This window comes from Sus scrofa, chromosome 16, assembly GCF_054392235.1.
Source record: "Sus scrofa isolate SSC_HxYL_T2T_F1_AM1 chromosome 16, Sscrofa_HxYL_maternal_Yorkshire_Landrace_v2.0, whole genome shotgun sequence".
NCBI classification, from domain to species: domain Eukaryota; kingdom Metazoa; phylum Chordata; class Mammalia; order Artiodactyla; family Suidae; genus Sus; species Sus scrofa.
The window spans coordinates 81,479,961-81,501,594 of record NC_139398.1 but is presented as its reverse complement, the minus strand read 5'-3'; the positions used below and the strand labels follow the sequence as shown (position 1 = coordinate 81,501,594).

Below are 21,634 nucleotides of genomic sequence, written 5' to 3'. Positions count from 1 at the left end.
GCTTCCCTGACATTCTCAGAAATGACACCCATTAATTTTTCTGTGAGATCTCAGATTTTCCTGGGCCCAAATACCTTTATAGATCAGTCAGTTCAAACAACAACTTAACTGTATATCAATATTTTGCCAACACTTGTTGACATCAAGAAAATAAACTTGCTATTTTGTGTAAAGAAAAGGGACGTATTGCATGCATGATGGTAATTTTATACTAAATAAATCTGTAGTCTATGTATCAACCACTTGATCATATAGGTTGCCTGACTCTAGCAGTAAATGTCTTTAAAAAAAAAAAAAGTCCCTTATGTGTTTAACACTTGTCCACTTACAAAGCATTTTCAAAAGCCAGATGCTAGTAGCCCTAAAATATATCTACTTGCTGGGGAAAAGATGCTTTTTAAGAAGAGCATCTCCTAGAAGAGAGGAGGAGGAGAGGGTTGCTCTGTGGTCCTGGACCGTGGACCCTGACTAAGAATCTACTAGAGGCAAGTTTAGATGCTGTGAAGGACACACCAAAAGGAAGTCATCCCTTACCCTCAGCAGTGTCCACAAACTTGAGACCTATGACCATTAATGAATGACTCTCAATCCTAGCCGAGCCCAATCTGGGCATCCAGTGAGCCTGGACAATGTGTCCCAGAGGATGGATAGTCCTCTTCCTTCGAAAGTGAGGACCACACAGGCCATACATATGAATTCCCTGGGGAACTTCTGAAAAATCCTTATTCTAGGCTCTACCTCAGACCTGCTGAATGAGAATCTCAAGGTTTAGGGCAAGGGGGCCAGTGGGGTCCACAAATGTTCAGTCTCCGTAGAATTCTGGTACCCACCAGCATTTGAGGTCTATTGTCCCTGGAGCCGAGGTAGTCTAAGAATCCACAGGACTCCTTCTGATCTGTGAGAGGATGCGTAGGACGTGGCTGGAGAGAACTGGCTTATCAAGTGGAGTGAACAAATGAGGCAAAGTCACAAATGGAGGAAAACCCAAGATGAGTTAGGGAGGAAACGAGGAAAACAGTGTGGCTGCTTGTAGAGGCTTTGAAATGTAAGCAGAAGACAGTACGAAGTCCCAAGTTATCAGACAATTGACATCCTGAGGGCAAGTCTTGCAACACAAGATGCCTGGAATTTGGCACCCGTGATCTCAAAAAGCTTTAGTGTTGTCCTTGAATAATGAAATCAGATTCCACCTAGAGTCAGCCCTGCACTTCTTTAGAACTCTATAAATATGGCCTTATTAAGCAACATATAGGGGAGTTTCCATTGTGGTGCAGTGGAGATGAAGCCGAGCAGGAACCATGAGGTGGCGAGTTTGATATCTGGCCTCACTCAGTGGGTTAAGGATCCAGCGTTGCCGTGAGACATGGCTACGTGGCTCGGATCCTGCACTGCTGTGGCTGTGGTGTAGACTGGCCTGAGAACCTCCAGATGCCTTGGGTACAGCCCTAAATAGCAAAAAACAAAAACAAACAAAAAAAAAAAACCACACACACACAATGTCCCCTCACATCTTTAAAAAATTCAGACAGGCCCCCCATTTCTTAACTCTCCCCATATGTAAGAGGAATCTTAACTCTTCAGCAATAATTAAAAGATTCTGAGCTCTCCCGTGCATTCTGTATTTGCAAGATATTTGTACTTTGGAACTGACTGGTGCTAATTAGAGCCTCTTATTTTGCAATCACTCATAATTTGTTTCTTCCTGAGCTAATCTCGTTCATGAATGTGTGATCAAGCCACCCTCAGCTCCTCATTAGTGTGCGTGCCCAGCTCCATTCCAAGCCCAGCCCACGCTTCATTCCACCTTTGTTCCTGTCCCCTGCCAGAGGTCCAAAATCGCCGTGTTTGAGAAGATGTGGACATACATGAAGTCAGCAGAACCATCCGTTTTTGTGCGGACCACGGAGGAGGGGATGATCCGTGTACGGAAATCCAAGGGCAAATACGCCTACCTTCTAGAATCCACCATGAACGAGTACATTGAGCAGCGGAAACCCTGTGACACCATGAAGGTGGGAGGTAACTTGGATTCCAAAGGCTATGGCATTGCGACGCCCAAGGGGTCCGCTCTGAGGTAAGCAGCCGAGATTTGCTTCCTCGGTACTCCCTATCCCCTCCCTACTGTAGGCACCAAGCTGCTGTGTCTTCCACATGGCTCCAGCACCACAGTGGGAGCTGTCAAGAGGTCTCTTCTTGGACACCTGTGGGCCTTCCCGAGATCTTCAGCCCTGAGGTTGGAAACTGACCCGGGGGCCTCGGCTTGCTCTGACTGTCGCTGCCCCTGTGTCCTTCCCCACACCTGCCTCGCCTTACCCCTCTAAGTGTGACGCACTGATAAGCCTTGTGTTTCCGTCATGTGATCTGTAACTTATCAGACACCCCCCACATCCAACTCAGCCATGAACAGGGTTCTCCTATAACCTGGATTCTTTGACAAAAAGTGATTGGTAATGTTTGTCTCCAAAGAAACAGACACGTTGTCCAAATGAAAAATCAAGTCATTTGAGTTCAGAGACTCTAGCTGTGAAAATCAAAATGGCACCAAATGAATGGCAGGACCCATTCTTCCCTAGAGACTGAACTCGTTAGCAAGAATCGGGGAGTTCAGAAAAGAAGCAAAGTGGATTTTATTTTCACATAAGCAAGCTCTGGTATGCATTCCAAACAGCTAAGGCAGAGTTCTGTAGACCTGGGGTCAGAAGATCTAGCTTTAACTCTGGGACTTCCTACTGTCTGTCTCATAGAAGGTGAGACACGTCATCTCCCCAACCTTCAGTATCCTCATCTGTAAAGAGAAGATAATCATCTCATCCTTTCCTAGATCCAAAGTGGTTTTCAATTCAAATCTATATAGAAGGCAACTGAAAACAGTACAGTGTGAAGTCACCTGTGAGACATGAGGTCAACAACAGAGGGATTAAATCACTTTAGGGAAGGGTAGCACTGAGAGTATTTAGAAAGGTTGTAAAAAGATGGATACTCCTAACCCATCCTGACATGACTTCCAGGGCCACCGACCTCCACCTCCACTTCATTCATTTATTTCAATAATACTGATCCCTATAATATCCTAGGCACTAAGGAGCTACAATTCGGGGTAAGACAGATAAGAGTCCCTGTCCCCATGGAATGACATTCTTACAGGGAAGAAGGACATTAAGCAGATGATTACTGTTTAATGGTTCATGGCAATTATGGTAGCCTATAAAAGAGGACCTGGAGGACATCCACGTAAGCAATTTGGCAGAATAAAACTCCCCACTATTGAACACCTAGATGTGCTAGAGAAATATGTAACAAATAGACTTTTAAATACAAGTTAGGGAAACTTTAGGCCAAAAAGGAAAACAGAAATCAAAACCAGAGTGAAAAACACAAACTATTTATTCGAGGGCTTCCCAAAGCAGGACAAAGTCATAACTTACATGACAACATACATGAGCAAGAATCAGAAGGACAAATAAAAACATAAATGTCATTGAAAACATTTTTAAAAGAAAAAGACACTTTCATAAAAGACCAGATATATTTGCAAGAGTACCAATTAGATCTTATGGAAGTAAAAAGAAAAATTTAGTCATTAATATAATAGCTCAATGGAAGAGTGAAACAGCAAATGAGACAAAGTCGAAGAGAAAATTGCACAAAATATAAAAGAGAACAATAGAAAGATAGAAAACATAACAAAGATAGAAAACATAACATAAGAGATGTGAGAGAGAAAGAAAAATCCCATGTGCATCTTCTATGAGTTCCAGATGGGGACAGGAGAGGGTGGAGGAGAGGTAATATCTGAGGGGAATTTTCCAGAATTTATGGAAAACATAAATACTCAGATTCAAAAATTATGAGTTCCAAGCAGGATAAGCAAATGAAAATCGGCAACTGATTCAATTGGAACTGCAGAACAGTAACAAAGAGAAGTCAAACATACCCAGAGATAACAAGATCCAACTTGGTATGAGGATAGGTGGGATGTGGCTGAGAAGACTCTTCCAAGGATGCTTTTTTCCAAACTGAAATATTATGTATTAACAGGTGTTAGCTAGGTGCAGTGAGGGGAGGGGAAGAAAAGAGCAATCCAGGCAGAGGGAACATCATGTGCAAAGACATGAAGGCAAGAAGTCATTGTACCATTCATAAAGTAGGAGAAGCTAAGTGCTCCTGAAACACAGGTAATACAGAGAAGGAAAGGTTAAGCTAAGATCAGAGAATGATGAGTTATGGATGGATTCCATAAAGGAATTATGTCCTTATTTGAAGAGCAGTGAAAACACATTGAAGAATTTTATGTAACTGCCCAAATATCAGGAAATAAAGGTAGCTGTAGGAGGGTAGAAATAATTGAATGTAACCAAATAAGGGGACACCAAATGGTCGGGGATTAATTAATCATCCATTTTTGTTTGGAAGAACTTAAAAAACTCTTTGTACCACCTTAGGAAAAGTTCAGGGGGGATCCAGAGGATAGTGCTTGGCAAGGAAAGAGACTTTTATCTTGGATGCTCATAGAACATCACCCTGGAAAGGTCCAAAGTAGAAAATGAGTCCTTACACATCCAGGAACATCGATGACGCTGCGCTATTACAATTGACTGAAGGCTTTATGGGTCAACATCATCATTTGATGAATACTTGGATGCAGAGCTGAAAAATCAGGTCCAGAAAGTGACATGATTTGTCCACACTACCACCCCATCCCAGCCATGGATGCCTGGAACCTGATGACGAACTCAGTAACAGGACTGTCAATCTCAGGTCATCAGGCACTCAAATGACTCTCCTCTATAATAAAAGCCACCATTGTGTGCCTTCCACATGCCACCCATTTTGATGTATCCATTTTCTCATATCACCCTCTTAATTTCCCTACATGAAGTACCATTATCCTCATTTTACAGATGAGGAAACAGTGGCACAGGATTAAGCTACCTGACCAGCTGGACACAGCTAATCAAGAAGGAGCTGGATTTCAAGCTCAGGCAGTCTGACTCCAGAGCTCCCGGTTGCACTAACTCTAATACTGCACTGGTCTTTAACATGGACAGCACCATTAAAGGCAGGAGGCTGGGATTAGGCCAAGTTCCCAGTATCTATTTACAGGGGTTAAACAATAACCATCAACTCAGGTATAAAAAGCAGCCTTTTGGAGCCCTGAGCATTCACTCACCACTCAGAAGACTAAGGTGATGGTGGATGCTCATTTTAATGCACCAAGTACTATTTCTTTGAGCAGTAACACTGCTTTATGGCTTTGCATGCCAAAGAGTCTTTCTGGGATAAATATTGAAAAAAGTTCAACCCTATAATAAAGAAATACCTAATTCTATTACTTATATATCCATAAGACATAAGTCATTCACTGATTTGAGAAATAACAAGAGAAAGGAAAAGAGAAATGAAAAGGAACATATTCCATATAGAGACCACTGATGGCTGATGTTCAAGTCAAGAGAACCTAAGTACCTCAGTGGTGGCCACTTGATCCCAGTGCTCCTTTTTCTCCATTGGCAACCTTTATGGAGACATGCAGCTCCCTGACTCAAAAATAGAAGAGTAACACTCATCCTAAAAGGACCCTAGAGTTTCCGTCGTGGCTAAGTGGTAACGAACCTGACTAGGATCCATGAGGATGCAGGTATGATCCCTGGCTAGCTCAGTGGGTCAGGGATCTGGCATTGCCATAAGCTGTGGTATAGGTTGCAGGCACAACTCAGATTCCAGATTGCTGTGGCTGTGGTGTAGGCCGGCAGCTGCAGCTCTGATTCGGCCCCTAACCTGGGAACTTCCATATGCTGCAGGTGCAGCCCTAAAAAGACAAAAAAGAAAAAGAAAAAATCCCAAGAGGGTCTTGAGTATCTGATCTGGAAAAGCACCTCTGCCCTCTACAGGATTCTAACTTCTTATCTCTGCAATAAAAGGAATCATCCTAGCAACGAGCTGTGTAGAGGTCCCACGAAATATACCTGTGCAAAGTGGTTACAGTAGACAGGAGTAACCACATATTCATGCACACCGTCCATCCAGGTGTCCTTTACATTTCTGGCTTACACCCCCAGACGATGCTGATTTCCCAAGGCCTGGTCAAACACCCAGGAGTCATGGCAAGCCAAATGCCAGACACCTGTGCCTGCTCTAATAATCTTAGATCCCCGATCTGAGCCCAGAAAACCATTCCGCATGACAGAGGTGGAAGTGGGGAGAGGTGAAAAGGGGCAGTACATGTTTCCTCTGGTCCCCGTTGAAGAGGGGTTTATGTGTGCTTAAAGGTGATATGGCAAAGGAAATCCATGTTGTCTTCGAATTGCTTAGAATCACAGAAAAACCTTTTTAAAGACTGTCTGGCCATTCACAAAGCTGCAAACTCTTTAGGAGTGTTGACACTACAGACATTACAAACTTCTCTTCACCTTGTGAAGGTGGGACCTGTGAGCCCCCACAGACTGGAATACAGATGTGCTCCAGACTTACTGCCAGCGCCCACAGTAAGAACAGAGCTCCCTGGAAGCCGCCTCCATCGCTTACTCTCCAGAAAGCCAGACCTCACCACACCTGCAAGGCATCCGCTCCTTTCTAGCCTGCCTGGAAAACAGCTCCAGGTTCTTCCAAGGCAGATCACCCAGCTCTGCCCCAGAAGGTCAGAAAACTGATTTCTAAGGCCCAAATGTTCCTCTAAAACTTGCCAAGTCTGCTTGGCAGAAAACAGACGTGTCCCTACAGAGTGTTAAGAGGCTGTGTCAGTGACAGAATGGCCTGTTTGTCTCTTCTGCTCTGGAAACAAATACTCAGGAAGCGACGTGGTTCGATGCTTGATTTTCCATTTGGACAGGTGGTGTTTCTTTGAAACAGATGCTGTTTGTTGGCTGTCACTGCATGCTTGGGGTTGGGCGAGGGGCTGAGTTATGTTTCCGAAGCCCTGAGTTTGTGGATAAAGACCTACACAGCCAATGCCGGTCACTAGGGAAAGGTAACTCGTAAATTCACTAATTGTGATCTATTGGCCCTTCTGTTGCCAACTCAGTGTATCTGCTGGTCTGAACTGAAGTCCCTTTTCTTTATTATGATGAATACTCCCTTCAGTGAGAGACAATGTGTTCGAATTTCCTAACTAAGGGAGCATGGCCTCTGTTTTACCAGCCCCCAAAATGGAATCTGCAGCCAATGGGCCTGAGTTAAAATCTCAACTAATGATTCTCCTTCACAAAACATCTATCAGGAGTTGAGTAGATTTGCTAAGCGCGATACCCTAATCAGGACATTGGTCAAAGTCTGGTCTTTAGCTGTGACTGTGGTTACATGGAGTGTCTCTGGTCCTTGTGATCATAACATGTCTGTGTTCTGTCGTGTGTCTTGTCCCTGCCGGACGTGTGGGCCAAGGTGACGGGAGCACCGTGCAGCATCCCCCTGCAGCTTCGTGGCTGAGGGTCTAAGACCCATTCCCTGTGCGGTGATGCAGCTTCACAGATTCCTTTCCAAATACGTATCTTCTCCACACCAAAGAGGTGCACACTGGGATGCCATCGCAGCCCCTGAGTGATGCATAATCAAGAACAGCCCATGAGCAGTATTACCTAAGTACCCTTATTCTACTCAGTGCCATCAGGTGTCAATGTCGTAAGAGAAGGGGTGTCACCGTTCGGGTGGGAGGATTTCCAAAGGTTTCACGGCAGAGGTGACATCTGAGATAGGTCCCAAAGATATTGTGATAAATGAGAAGTGGGGAAAGGGGGCTCTGGATGGAGGGACAGAGTCGTGAAAAACATGGGGCTTGTTTTCACAGATGTTGGGAGTCCTCTTTAAATAGAGAGTGCATTAAGAAGCAAGAGCCATCGGTTGCAGTCACCGTGTGAAGGATTTCAGACGTCCCTGTACTTTTTTATTTGCGATCAGGAGGGGCCGCTGAAGTCCATTAGTGGAGGGACCGTGAGCAGAGAGATTCCCGAAGATGATGCTGAAGGACTCTGTGATGTGAGCCTCACAGAGGCTCACAGGCAGGGAGGTGATTTAGAAAGCTGCTGTGGTCATTTGGGTAGGAGATATGAATGTGGTTACATACAGATCCTAATGAGATGGCGACAGATGGAAGAAGTGGCTCTATGTCACCGGTCATAGTCTTTAGGACTTGGCAGCGTGGGAAACGAGTCTGTCGTGGGGACTTTCTGGGATTCCTGGGCTCCTGCTTAAGGACTGGCTGGCTACAAAGTGATTCTGACAAGGACAGAAAACAGGCAGAAAGGGGGTTATCGCCTAGCTTGGGAAGTCACTATAACTTTAGAAGCCTCTGTTTTCTCTTCTGTAAAATTGGAGTGATAACAATTCACTGCAGTTGCTCTGAGTTTTGATGAAATGGTATAAAGTGCTTGTCATGGAGAGTACTCATTAATGTTAATTCTCCACCCCATCCTCCTCCCATTAGCCCTACCAAAAAGTCACTTTTGAGCCAAATAGCCTATTTTTTCTTCTTTTAAAACCAACTGTGTTCATCAGAAATACACATGAGCCCCACCTTCACCCCCTACACTGGCCAGATTAGAAATAAAATGTCTCTCTTAGAACAATTTGTGGTCCTCCCCCACAGAGAACACACTAAAAAAATAAAACCCTGATGTTTCTTTCTCACTCCCTCCCACCCTCTTCCCATAGTACGGTACTGGTGCAAGGCCCGCTGCTGAGAATAAATACAGTATGTCCCAGGGAAATGACAGTCCCTTTCAATTGGTCCTTGCCTCCTGATGGGTAACCAGGGATGCTTGTTGTCATGGTAACCCCATGAACTCTGCGACCCGGGCTGGGCCTGATCAGAGACCAAGGTTTCTGAGCAGAGAGGCTGGATTTTCCTGCAACCTCAGAAGAGCTGGAGAGAAAGGAAGAGAGGGAGGGAATGGGGGATAAAAACTGCAAGAGAAAAAAAGAAGGGAGGGACAAAGAGGGAGGCAGAAAGAGAAAGCGCGCGCGTGTGTGTGTGTGTGTGTGTGTGTGTGTGTGTTTGAATAGACGCTGGCAGTTTGCCAAAGGAGAGCTACATCAATACAGAAGCTTCTCAGGTCAGGACACATGGGATGGATTAGAGAGAGGGCCCAGAAAGCCTGCCAGGAAACTGGCACAGTAGCCCAGCACACAAGTCCAGGCAAGGGGAGAGACAGGGCTCAATGTAGCCTTTAAGTGGTGATGCTAAGACCTATTGTTAACATTTATCAAGCACTGACTCATCCCAGGCACTTCTCTGAAGTGTGTGATATGCATTAGTTTATGTAATCCTAACGAGGACTCTGGGAAGATAATACTATTTTCATCTTGGTTGTACAGTTTGGGAAACTGAGGCAGAGAGAGGTTAGGGAACTCACCCGGGGTTACCTGGCATAGAAACTGGAGAGCTGGGTTTTCAGCCCAGCCAACCTGATCCCAGGACCTCTTCCCTCATCTATGAGGCAAAAGTGGACATAAGGAGGGAAAGTGTAGGCAGGAATAATAGTTCATGGGGGAAATATTTATGTCCCCACCACACACACACACACACCCCCACACACACAACACAGTTTGGTCCTACCCAACCAATATACAAATAGGAAAACGGAGGTTCCCCTAAGGGAGGTGGCTCGCTGTCTGTGCTGCCTGAATTCCCTAGGGAATCATGCCTCCCTTCTCCCCCCCTTTGTATTTGGGGGGCCCACAATGCAAGACTTAGGGCCAAACCACAGGCTGACATCATTGCCCTCTTTCTAACAGTAGAAAGGGGCACATCCATTGCTTGTTAAGTTTCCCGGCTTGCCCTTGAGAGATTGAAACAAAAACACCCTCACAAGTATTATGCTTCCCAAAATTCTGGAGTGCTTTAGACTCCTTTTAACAATGAGAAGCAGATCTCTTCAGACTGATTGTACTGTATAAGTGCAGGGAGGAGAGAAGAGGAGACTTGCATGCATTTCATACCTACTGTGTGCCGGGCAGGGCAGATGCATTCACTGCCCTCTCAATGTCCAAGCACCCCTACTCTGCTCACCTTTGATTTAGGCACTATTATTTTCCTTCACAGATTAGGAAGCTAAGATTCAGAGGGGTAACACTTTGCCCAGGTTCTCAAAGCGATTCATAGGATGGACCTTAAGTACAAACCCTGACTCTGAAATCCTCCTTCTTTCCACATCCGCACCTCTGTGCTAACGGAGGCATCCTTCACTGCCTCTGCCACATGCAAGGTGGCATCCTTAAAACATCAAGGGAAATAAGACAGCAGGTGGCCCCCACAGAAGCACTCCTTGAAGCACTGGGCTAGGCTGGAGCTCCACGGTGCAGATTTATCTCAGAGGAGCCTGGCAACTTCACAAAGACAAACGCACATTTACTCCTGGTGGGGCTGCATTTCCATCACGCCTGGTGGAGAAGCTTGTAAATGGCAGAGCATTACATGAAGGGGAGAGAGGAGGAAAGCAGAGAGAGAGCAGGGTGGCAAGGATGAATCTGGGGAGATGAAGCGCACGGGAAACAAATGGCCTTGGCGGCAGCGACAACAACCCAGCACGGGCTGTGATTTGCCTGCCCAAGCACTGCGTTCTCCCGCTGATATACAAATTGTATGTTGCTTTCTTTTAAGAGGCTGAGGCTGCCAAAAAAAAAAAAAAAAACAAAAAAAAAACAAAAAAAAACACCTCTTTTCTCTCTTTCTCACTCCATCCTCCCCCAACCCCTCTGCCCTCTCCCCAACCCCTCTGCCAACTTGATTTCAAACGTGCCCAGTCTCTGGTTTTTTCTACAGAGGTGGCAGCTGTTACACAAAGGCCCACCAGGATGGGGACAGTCTGGATGCCTGTCCCATCTCTGCCCCTTGAATCTTAGGGGTATGGGAGGCAATGTGCTTTGTGTGGATCTGATCTTTTCAAATCCTGCCTCCCAGATTTTCAAGCCACATGATCTTTGGAAAGTAGCAAGCAGCAGTGTGGACAGTGGATGCATCATTAGGGCCCTGAAGCCAGGGCTGAGTATGAATCCCAAGGCAGCCAGCTAATGACAACAGTCACTCAGAAACAGTACTTTACTTCCCAAAGGCTCGATTTTCCCAAATTAAACAACCGGAGGTAGCACTAACCTAAACTTCTGTGGTTGTTAAAGGATTAAATGAAAGGCTATGAAGTGCTGAGCACAGTACCTGGCACAGACTAAAGTGACTAAGAAGTGTTAATTATCAATACTTAATCTCTCTGAGGCTTTTTAGTTTTCTCAACTTCCAAGTGGGGCTCCTGAAACAGGCTTCACAGGCGAGTCTTACAAATAAATGAAATCACTTAGGAAGAGCTCACAGTGCATCTTGAATATTAATCCCCTTTGTTTCCCCACCTCTCTCTCCCCTTTGCAGCTTCCCTCTGAGCACTCACCATCTATTCTGTTAGTTTGGGGACTAGCCCTAATAAATGGTGGTTGCCTTCCCTGGGTCAAACCTCTCTTGGCTTCTTTTCATGGCAATGAGGTGGAAATTCCAGGATACCAGAAAACAGAAATGTTCAAATAAATAGTTTTATTCCCTTTACACTTGGTGCCTCAAATGTTCAGCTAATAACCACATTGCTTCCATCCATTTGTCTGGAAGGAAAAAGAAAGGGGTGGGGAGTAGTCCTGAGCTGAGTCCCTGCACACAGATTCTGGGCCATCTGCCTCAGGACATTGTATGAATGGCCATGTGGGCTGAAGTCCTGACCGGATCTGATCTAATCCAGTCAACCTCAGGATGGGTAAAGACCAAGGCCCAGGCAGATCCCTCCCCAACTAGAGGGAAGTGGTAAACCAGCAGTTTGCAAACAAAAGAAAGTTAGGGAAATTTACATATATTATTCATCCCTTCTCAGCACAGACATCTAGCAGAAGAAGAGCATAATGACCTCTTAATCATATTCTCTATTCCCATAGGAATGGAATTTATTCCTCTGGAAGAATGTTTAAAAAAAAAAATTCATTGCACTTGTCAAGCCAGTCTCCTTGTGTCCTGTAAATATTACTTTCCCCCACCCCCATCTCTTTCCTTTTACTGATTTTTTCTTCTCTCTACCTATAATTCAAGGAACAGTTCAGTGATGCAAGGGCCAACTGTCCCACATAACCCAATGAAAAATTTAGTTTGTGGGAAACTCCTATTGATTGCCTGTCACATGGACTGATGCCTACCCAGCCAACTTCCATGTATATTGTGACTTTACGAGCAGGTCATCAAATCAGTTGATAGGGCTACTCTGTCTACTTCATGAGAACCAGGAAATGCTAGTCCTACTGCATAGCCCATGTAACACAAATGCAACACAACCACCTCTTAAAGGGACTTAACAGTGTCCCTGTCATTAGCAACGAACAGAGGCAGCATGAGGGTTTATGACCATGATCACGCAAGTACAGTCTACCAACAGTCCAAGCATAGGATTCACGAAGCACTAAAGCACATTTAATGAAAGCAGAGATGAATAAATCATGACATTGGAACTCCCAAGATTAGATCCCAAGATCCAATGCAGGCACTGCAACTTCACCTGCCCCCAGGGGCCAGGAAAAGAAAATGAATGAGATGAACCAGGGGCAAACCTGTCTGTGGTTTCCTCATTTTTCATAGAGGCATGAATAGAGGCAATACTTCCTCTACTCTAAGAAATAAAACCCCAGCATGAATACAAGAGTAAATAATACATAGTTAATATTTATTGAGCACTTGCTATATATGGCAAGACTCTTCACGTCCCCATATGCACTCCCTAATCCATGTAATCCTCTGAAACCCCCAGTGACATATGTACTACTAAGAACCTCATTTTGGAGTTCCCATCATGGCTCAGTGGGAACAAATCTGACCAGTATCCATGAGGATGCAGGTTCAATCCCTGGCCTGGCTCAGTAAGTTAAGAATCCAGTGTTGCCATGAGCTGTGATTTAGGTCGCAGATGTGGCTCAGATCTGATGTTGTTCAGATCTCTCAGATCTGGTGTTGCTGTAGGCTAGCAGCTGCAGCTCCAATTCAACCCCTAGCCTAGGAAGAACCTCATTTTGGAGTTTTGAGTCACAGTAGGTTAGGAGGTTAGGATCTGCCATTTTCACTGCAGCAGCTCAGGTCGCTGCTTTGGCACAGGTTTGATCCCTGACTCAGGAACTTCTATGTGCCTTAGGCACCCCCCCAAAAAAAGAACCTCATTTTACAGATAATGAATCAGATAATGAATACAAAGAGATCAAGTAAATTATCAAAAGTCATACCGTAGATGGCCAAGTCAGACTTTGAACCCAGACAGTCCAGCATCAGAGCCTGTGCTCTTACCCACTCACTACACTGTCAGTGTAAAAGTGTCTGGGGAAGTGGTGGGGACTTAGTGAACAAAGGAGTGTATGTGTATCTAGAGGGATCGAGATATGCGTATCTGGTCTAAGATTGCCATATGGGAATATTGTCAGATTGTCTCGTTTTTCAAAAGAAAATAGTAATCTTTTATTTTACTTACTTATTTATTTATTTATTTTTGCTTTTTAGGGATATGGAGGTTCCCAGGCTTGGGGTCTAATTGGAGCTATAGCTGCAGGCCTACACCACAGCCACAGCAATGCAGGATCAGAGCCGCATCTACACCACAGCTCAGGCAACACCAGATCCCTAATGCACTGAGTGAGGCCGGGGATCAAACCTGCAACCTCATGGTTCCTAGTCAGATTAGTTTCTCTGCACCATGACAGAAACGCCTTATTTTATTTGTTCTAAGTTATTTTTTTAAGGGCTGCACCTGAAGCACATGTAAGTTCCTAGGCCAGGGGTCAAATGGGGACTATAGCTGCCAGCCTACACCACAGTGTATGGCAACGCCAGATCCTTAACCCACTGGGTTAAGGGAGGCCAGGAGTTGAAACTGCATCCTCATGGATACTAGTTGGGTTCATCACCACTGAGCCACAAGGGGCAATCCAGAAACTAGTCATCAGTTTTTGTGTGAACTATTGAAATTTTTGAGTGGTGGTCACAGTTAAGGGAGAAGGAATGACTGGAGATGCACCCTCGTAACAACTGACACTGATACGAAGAAGAGAGGAAGTTCTATAAAGACAGAGAAAGGGATGGATGGATGGATGGATAGACAGACAGACAGAGTGATGGATGGACGGATCCATCAACAGATGAGGCACCACGGGGAAACTTTGCTGGGAGGGGTTAATATTTTACCCTTTCCCCAGGGTTGTTCTAGCAAAGGCTCTAGGAGGAAGCAACAGTCCCCCAACAGGGCCTTAAACCAGTGGGGAGATTATCTACAAGCAAGATGGGGAGAAAGGTATTTCAGGTAAAAGACACAGCAAGCCTACAGTGTGAGAGTAAAAGGGACGGTAATTTGTGTTTCCTGTAGGGGAATGGTTTCCTCCAAGAAAACCAGTCATGGACTCCCATTATAGAGACAGATTGGATGGAGCTGCTGAAGGAAGAGGTGGAGGTGGTAGTGGGAAGGGGAGGAGGAGAGAGGGAGCTGGAACAGGTTCAGGGCCAGGGTGGGGAGCGGGGCCTGGGAGATCTGAGCCATTCTCCTCTTCCCTGGAGCCATTCTCCTCCATTATGACCCCGTGAACATTAGTAAATAAGAGTCCTGCTGGGCTGCCCAACATTCTTTTCACATTGACGTCTGTCTCTCTGGGGCCAGTCCTTAGAATGAGTGCAGTTCTCTTCCTTTCATTGAACCAGAGGTGACCATTGAGCCCACTGGTCTCATCCTGAATGGTATTTCCACTCCCTCTGTTAATTGGGGGAGACTTTCATTCATCCCCTTGTTTTGTCAAGCACCTCTGAGATGTCTGACACAGAGCTTCATGCCTGCTGCTGCTGCTGCCAGCAAACGGTCTTGCATTACAGTCCCAGATGTGGTTTACTGTGAGCTGCCAATGAACCAGTGACACCTGCTTTTCTCAACAGTGGGTGGCCTGGGGATCAAGCATCCCTTCAAAATATGTCTGTAGAGTCCCTGCTGGAGGGGCCAGACTTCAGGGCCCCATCCACATCTCTGCCCTGCATCAGGCCATCTTAGCCATAGGACCCTAAAGAAATTTACAGGGCCAGAAACACATATCACACGTAGAAAACTAGGTGCAGTTTCTGGGGGGTTCAAGTAATATAGCACAACATATATCTTAGAGATTTATTAAAGCCACTCCTTCATTAGGCAAACATTTATCAAACAAGTGCTGTGTTAGCTATTGCGCTGGGAGCAGGGCCCCTGACGTTAGAGAGCTCGCAGTCTGGCTGGGGGAGAAGATGATGGATCACCAAGTCATAGGTGAGCTGTGATAGGGCAGCAAGCCCAGCAGACAAGAAAGGAAGACTAGACCCATTCTGCCTGCGTCACTGCAGGAAGAGTTGCAGAGAAGAACACACAGGAGAGGCTGAAAGAGGAATAGGTCCACAATGGCAGAGAGTGCCATGCCGAACATGTACCAACACACAGAGGTGTGGCTTTCATGGCACGTCCAATCCAGCTACTTCAATTTGTCCAGAATTAATCTCCAAGCATTTTCACATTATCATCTCATTGGATCCTCATCCTACAGGCAGCGGAGCAAAAGTATTATTCCCATTTTACAAGTGGGAAAACTGAGGTTCAGTGAAGGTGACCCGCTGTCCTAGTTTGCCCAGCACTGAGCAGGTTCCCAGGAGGTGGGACTTATGATGCTAAAATCAAGAAAGTCCCAGTCAAATTGGGACCAGTTGGTTACGCTAGGTAAAGTGACAGGACTTGTCATGTAACTTGATTAGAGATGACTGAGGGGTTCCAATCACGCCTTCAGACTCTTTCCTCCACCCTAGAGTGGAGAGAGGAGAAACTATGCTATATGTGTTTTTGCTTTTAATTTATTTTTTCTTTTAAAAGAATTTGTGTTGTTTTGTAGAGTCAGGGACCAAAGACAGGACTTCTGTCTTCTGGCTGACTGAGTGCCTGACCGACCTTCCTTCTCCTAAGAAGGAATTAGGGTTAGGGTTAGGGTTAGGGTTGCTCTTTGGGTACACTCCAGAAGTGCAAACCCCCTGGAATGCTCAAAGAGGAAGGCAGCTTTGCACCTACCTACATTTGTTAAGGAGACCTGAGGATGTCTGCATTTTCACTGAGACTCCTGATATCACCCCACTAACTCTTTATGTCCTTCTCTCTGGTCACTGTTTAACGCCTCCCCCTTCACCCACCACCTCAAGCTACTGCGCTGGCAGAGTCCTATGGACCCTTAGCTTTTTGCCCAGAGACAATGTTCACCTTAGATGGTCCACTCTGACAATGTCACAGACTGGTCTCAGGACAGAATGGGTCTTGGAGACCACTGTGCAAAAGCAAAGTGATTAAGAGACTGCTGTCCAGAACCCAGGTCTCCCAAAACTTAGTCCTGCCCTAGACTCAGCCACCCATCCCCCCTCCCCATGGAAGATCAAACAAGCGTTGCCTCCCACTCCCAGCAAAATGAGCCTGGCTTTCTCTCAACAAAGGAGCAGAAATAACAACAAAAGTCTTCTCCCCCAAACCCTCAGCATAATTGCTTTCCTTCTCCTCCCCAGGCCCATTTAGGAGGGGGTGCTGTGGCCTGTGTAGCACAGGGAGAAGCATGTGGGAGAAAGGAGATGGCCAGGTCGTCTGCACAGAGGCACCACCCTGAGCCTCAGAACCATCAAACCCCACGGGGAGAAGAGTTAGAATGCCCACGTTCACTCGTATACTGACCTTTAATCCAGTGCAAGGAGATCCCCATCCTTCATGGCTCCCCCTAAATATCTGCAGACCTCACTCATCACTGCACCCCTGCCTTTGAGGGCGGATACAGAGCCCCTTGAACTCTCTTCCCCTGGAAGCCCGGGGGTTCCCAGGCCAGAGGCGTCAGGACCATCAATGCTGAAAAAAAGCAAAGGAAACAGGGGTCGGTCAATGGGACACTGCACAATGACTTCACAATGTTTTATCTTGCCAAGGAAAGATAGGAAAAGAAACAAAACAAAAAAATCACTATCTCTCATCAACATTATTCAGTAAGGGAAGAAAAGTGTCAACCCTAAGAAAGAAGAAAGAAAACCGCCAATTGCACATACAGGACTGTCCTCTCAGTGGAAAAGTTCAGCTCTCTGAAAACTCACCCTGTAGGCCTTGCCTTTCCCCATTTTCCCATTGATAAGTAAAAGTGTAATCACACATTGGCCTGGCTCATTGGCCCAGCCTTTGGGGAGCACTGATTGAATCTCTACTGCGCCCCTCGTTCATCAATTCCTTCCATGTTTTCCGAGCAGTTGTCCCACCACAATGTCCCACCAAATAGAAATTCCCAGAGAGCTCTAACTCCCCAAGTTTGCCATCAAACTGAGCAGCAATCTGTGTCCCCATGGCTTCATCTCCCTGATCTAATACTGTCCTCCAGCCTCTGAAAATAAGTCTAATTCCTCTTTCATTGATAGCCAACCCCCCAAGTTTCCAAGTGGGTCCTGCTCACTTTTCAGGGACCCATTTTCTCTGTTATCTCTGGATCCAGGGTTGAACTTTAAATGTTGTCTTATATGATTCATTAAATTGGCTAATTACTCAATGCCCATTTACTCGGTACTGAATGCTAAGGATAGAAGGGCTACTGGTCTGAGACTTCCTCCTGCTTAAACACCTTCCGAATCATCATGGTCCACAAGTAAAGTGTTGCCTTCTTAGAAGAACATTCAAGGATGTCCACAGTTAGGACTCAGCTCTTGTAACCTCATCTCCCAGAAATGCCCCACCTCGTGACCACACTCCCCAGGCCCTGAGTTTCCCAGCTCTAGGCTTCTGATTTGACTTTTCCCTTTACACAGAGCACTCCCTGAAGGCTTTCTAACTACCACCCACTATGAGAATTAGCCTCTTTTTTTTTCTGGTACTTCTATAACCCTTTATCTTAAAATCAGATTTAGACTTCCATGAATAACTGAGAAACTTTTCTACCTCCCACAATAGATTGTACATTCCTTGAAAGATGAGGTTTATAACTTATTCCTATTAAGGTATTCTTTATTCCAACTAAGTACCTGGCAAGGTACTTTCCACTTAATTGGCCCTCGTACACATTTGGGGAGTTGACGTGAAGACATCAACTCTTTCCTCCAGAGGCTTTATAATCATCATCAAGCTAAAGTCTAAGAAAAATACACATGAAACAGGGTGAGTAGGGCAATGAATTGACTGCTAGTTGCCAGGGAGGTTTAAAGGGAAGGTCAATGAGAAAGCAAGGGTCCAGCAGATTATGGGGACCATTACAGGGCAACCAGGTATTAGGAGAGAAGTTAAGGAAACAAGCAAAATGCAAAAACATAGAAGCATAAAGAAACTGGTTGAAGGAGAGCAGGTTGCCTAGTAACCTAGTCTGAATAAAACTGAAACTTCCCTTGGGAAAAAGGAGGTACAAAGTGTATCATCGCGGGCTAGGCATCAACCCCAGGCATTGCTTCATTCAAAATTCCTTATATATTTAAATTCAAGGCTTTGGAAGAAAGAGTGGAACTGTGGACAATGCCTTATAATTGAAGCCCCAAATTCAGTCTTTGGCCTTTCATAAGTTGAGGCCCCATTAAAATCATCTTAAATATCTCCCTTGGCTGCTTTTGCTTTTTCCAAATTTCAGTATTCCTACAAGCATATGATAATTGAGTTTCTTCACAGCGGCAAAGTTGAATACTTTGAACCTTAGTGAGTACGAGGTCATCTGCAAGAATATCTTTCCAGAATTCAAACGCCGCCCTCCCCAAGATTTCCAAACATAATTCATTGATTCGAAGGCTTCCCGGGACCCCTCAGCAACTGTGGCTGAAGGTCAGGGCTGAGGGAGCTGAGGGTTTCTTCTGCTCATTGGCATTCCTGGGGAATAAATGTCATGCACATCACATGTCTGTGACTACAGGCCTGGCTGAATTCCCTGATGGCCCAGGACCTTCACCTTAGATGGAACATCCATCTGAATCTGGGAATTTTCTGACTCTTGCTCCACCTAATTGGGACCACCATACCTGACTCTGTTTTGTCTGTTTGCTTTATGCTTGTTTTTCTTGATTCCAAGCACAGAACTTGGCATGAGAAAAGTTCTATTAGAGATTTGTTTAATCAAAGAAGTATAGGTCATAAGCATCAGTATTTGAGCCCGTTATAAAAGCCTTGCTAAGGTCCTTATATTTTTATTCAAATTTTAGAGGAAAAGAAGAACAATGTGTCTAAATTCACTCAACCAAAGGACTTTTCCTTATTCTGAAATGTTGTCCTTCCTATTTCTTTGATTCTTTGAGTGTCTTAATTCAATTAGATGGAAGTGATGCTAGATGGTGGCTCTCTTTAAACATATTTATTTAGCAAAGTTAATATTTAACACACACCTGTGTTGATTCTCCCACCTGCACTTTATTTTTTTTCCTCATCTATGAAATCTAGGTGTCTGGAAACCACTGCTAGTCTGGAGCATGGCCTCTGCTTTCCAGGACCCTCAATTCCCCTGAACCTATGCATCTGGATTCTTATTAAGTTCCTGGCTTTTATTTTAATGTAATATTTTTCGAAGGGACTATTTCAAAAACAAATTCATACCTCTTTGACTTCTGTTTTGAACATGTCAAAGATAACCTTTTCTTGAGGATTCTGTCATTATCAATTTTCATTGCACTGGGTTACTATATAGTCGATCTTTTGGAAGAGATTAATTACAGGGCCATTTGCCAGAACCAGATTAGCCTCAGGCTATCATCCTTCTAGGACCATCATTTTTGTCAAGGAAGGCAGGGAAGGGAAGGAGGGCGGGGTGGAAGGAGGAAGGGGCAGAGGGAGGGAGCGGGACAGCTTTAGCCTCTTCCTTAGAGTCAAACTGCAAATTAGCATCTTATGAAATGACCTATGAGGAGGTTTTTCTCATTTGCTGCCTTTGCTCTGCTCTATAGGCTTAGAGAATAGAAACCCTCGAGAGTGTTATAGGAGTGGGCAAAGGAAACAATTTAAAAATGACTAACTGTGTGTGCGGACAAAAGGCTTGAGTGAGCACATGAGGGGGCTTGTCAACGCATGGGTACCCCAGCCTTGGAAAGCCGGGAGGCACACTGGTTATGTGTATGGCCTTTACTCACACAGAGCTGGGTTAGAATTTAAGGCAAGTTATATATTTGTCTGTGGAGTGGAAATAGCAATAATATGACAACCAAATAGCATGTGAGGATTAAATGGGAAAAAAGCATACAGGAGTTCCTGTTTTAGCTAGGACTAATGAACCTGACTAGTATCCATGAGGTTGCAGGTTTGATCCCTGGCCTCGATCAGTGGGTTAAGGATCCGGCGTTGCTGTAAGCTACTGTGTAGGTCACAGATGCAGCTAGGATCCCACATTGCTGTGGCTGTAGCCTAGGCCAGCAACTACAGTTCTGATTAGACCCCCTAGCCTGGGAGCCTCCATATGCCACAGGTGTGGCCCTAGAAAAGGCAAAAAAAAGAACTCGGTAACCTTTAGTGTCTCTTTCACTTGCTCCCCACACCTTCCCCTCCTATGCCCAGTTTCCTTCTCCCCTGCACTGACTAAGCACCCCAGTGTTGAGCTTTCCACCTATATTCCCTTAAAATGGAGAGATAGAGGAGAGGGGAGAAAGAAGAATCACAAAACCCAGGCAAAGGCTATACATCCCTGAAAAAAAGTCTCAGGGCCAGTTAATGCCCTTTGTATGTTGTCCAACCTAGAATCAATTTGGTTTTGTTGTTGTTGTTGTTGTTGTTTTGAGAGCTAATGCAAGAGAAGGAGAAAGAGTTGGCCTACAAAGGTATGAGAAAGGCTAAGGAGTACCTTTCCAGGATCTGTTAATGGAAACTCTTTTCCCAGCTTGAAAATTACCGCATTTAAACTCACAATGTGGGTAAGTGAAATCATAAATATGAACTCCTTCTCAGGCAGTGAACAGCATTTGGAGTCTTTCTCTTTTGCCTTTAGGGATCCATATGCCACAGTCTAGTTAGCTGCCCAGCGACTGACAAACATAAATAAAAGGTAATGGTTGCAGTAAACGGAGTTCCTGTGAGTCAAAAAGTGTTTTCCAGGGAGGGATCAACGTGCTTCTTATTACACTAGAGTCACCAAACTACCAAAGTTTAGCTCTTTCAAAAACAAACTGATAACAAAGGCAATAAAAATCAAAAGGTCTGCCCATCCACTGGCTACACACAACAGCGGGGTAGAACAGGCATCAGAAAGTTCAGAGCAGGAAAGGGATCCGATCAGGAGGCCATGAGGAAGGACTGGATTTGACGGCCCTCTTGTCTCCCCATCACTCTTGACCCTTGCTGCCTATCAGCATAGTGCTTTGAACCTGTCTCCTTCATCCCATCATTGCTTCCTGGTGGCCTGTGAACCCTTCTCAGCAGAGTTAAGAAAAATTTGAGCCTTAACTGACAGTGCCACCATTGCTGGGGAAATCCTTGGGAGGAAGAAACGAAGTGGGAGATGGTACAAGTTATGTCCTGAAATATGGGCAACTCCTTGCCTAAAGAACTGGATTAGGCACTGAGAGAGCTGAGGCGGCAAATCCAGTCAACTAAATTGTCCCAGCCATTAACTCGCTCACCAGTGGGTGCAGCCCATAAACCTTTATAAGCAACACTTGAACAGAGACTCAATGGTGCAAGGG

The 21,634-nt window shown here is 45.2% G+C and overlaps 1 protein-coding gene across 3 annotated transcripts in view; it reads left to right on the top strand.

The window, feature by feature from the left end:
• The window catches only part of GRIA1 (glutamate ionotropic receptor AMPA type subunit 1), a 323,898-nt gene that overhangs the window by 282,580 nt on the left and 19,684 nt on the right, over window positions 1-21,634 (top strand). For all 3 annotated transcript variants that reach the window (XM_085001892.1, XM_021077008.2, XM_021077009.2), the window contains one exon: window positions 1,827-2,074. In XM_085001892.1, the coding sequence (XP_084858018.1) occupies window positions 1,827-2,074 (248 nt within the window). The remainder of the gene's footprint in view (window positions 1-1,826; window positions 2,075-21,634) is intronic.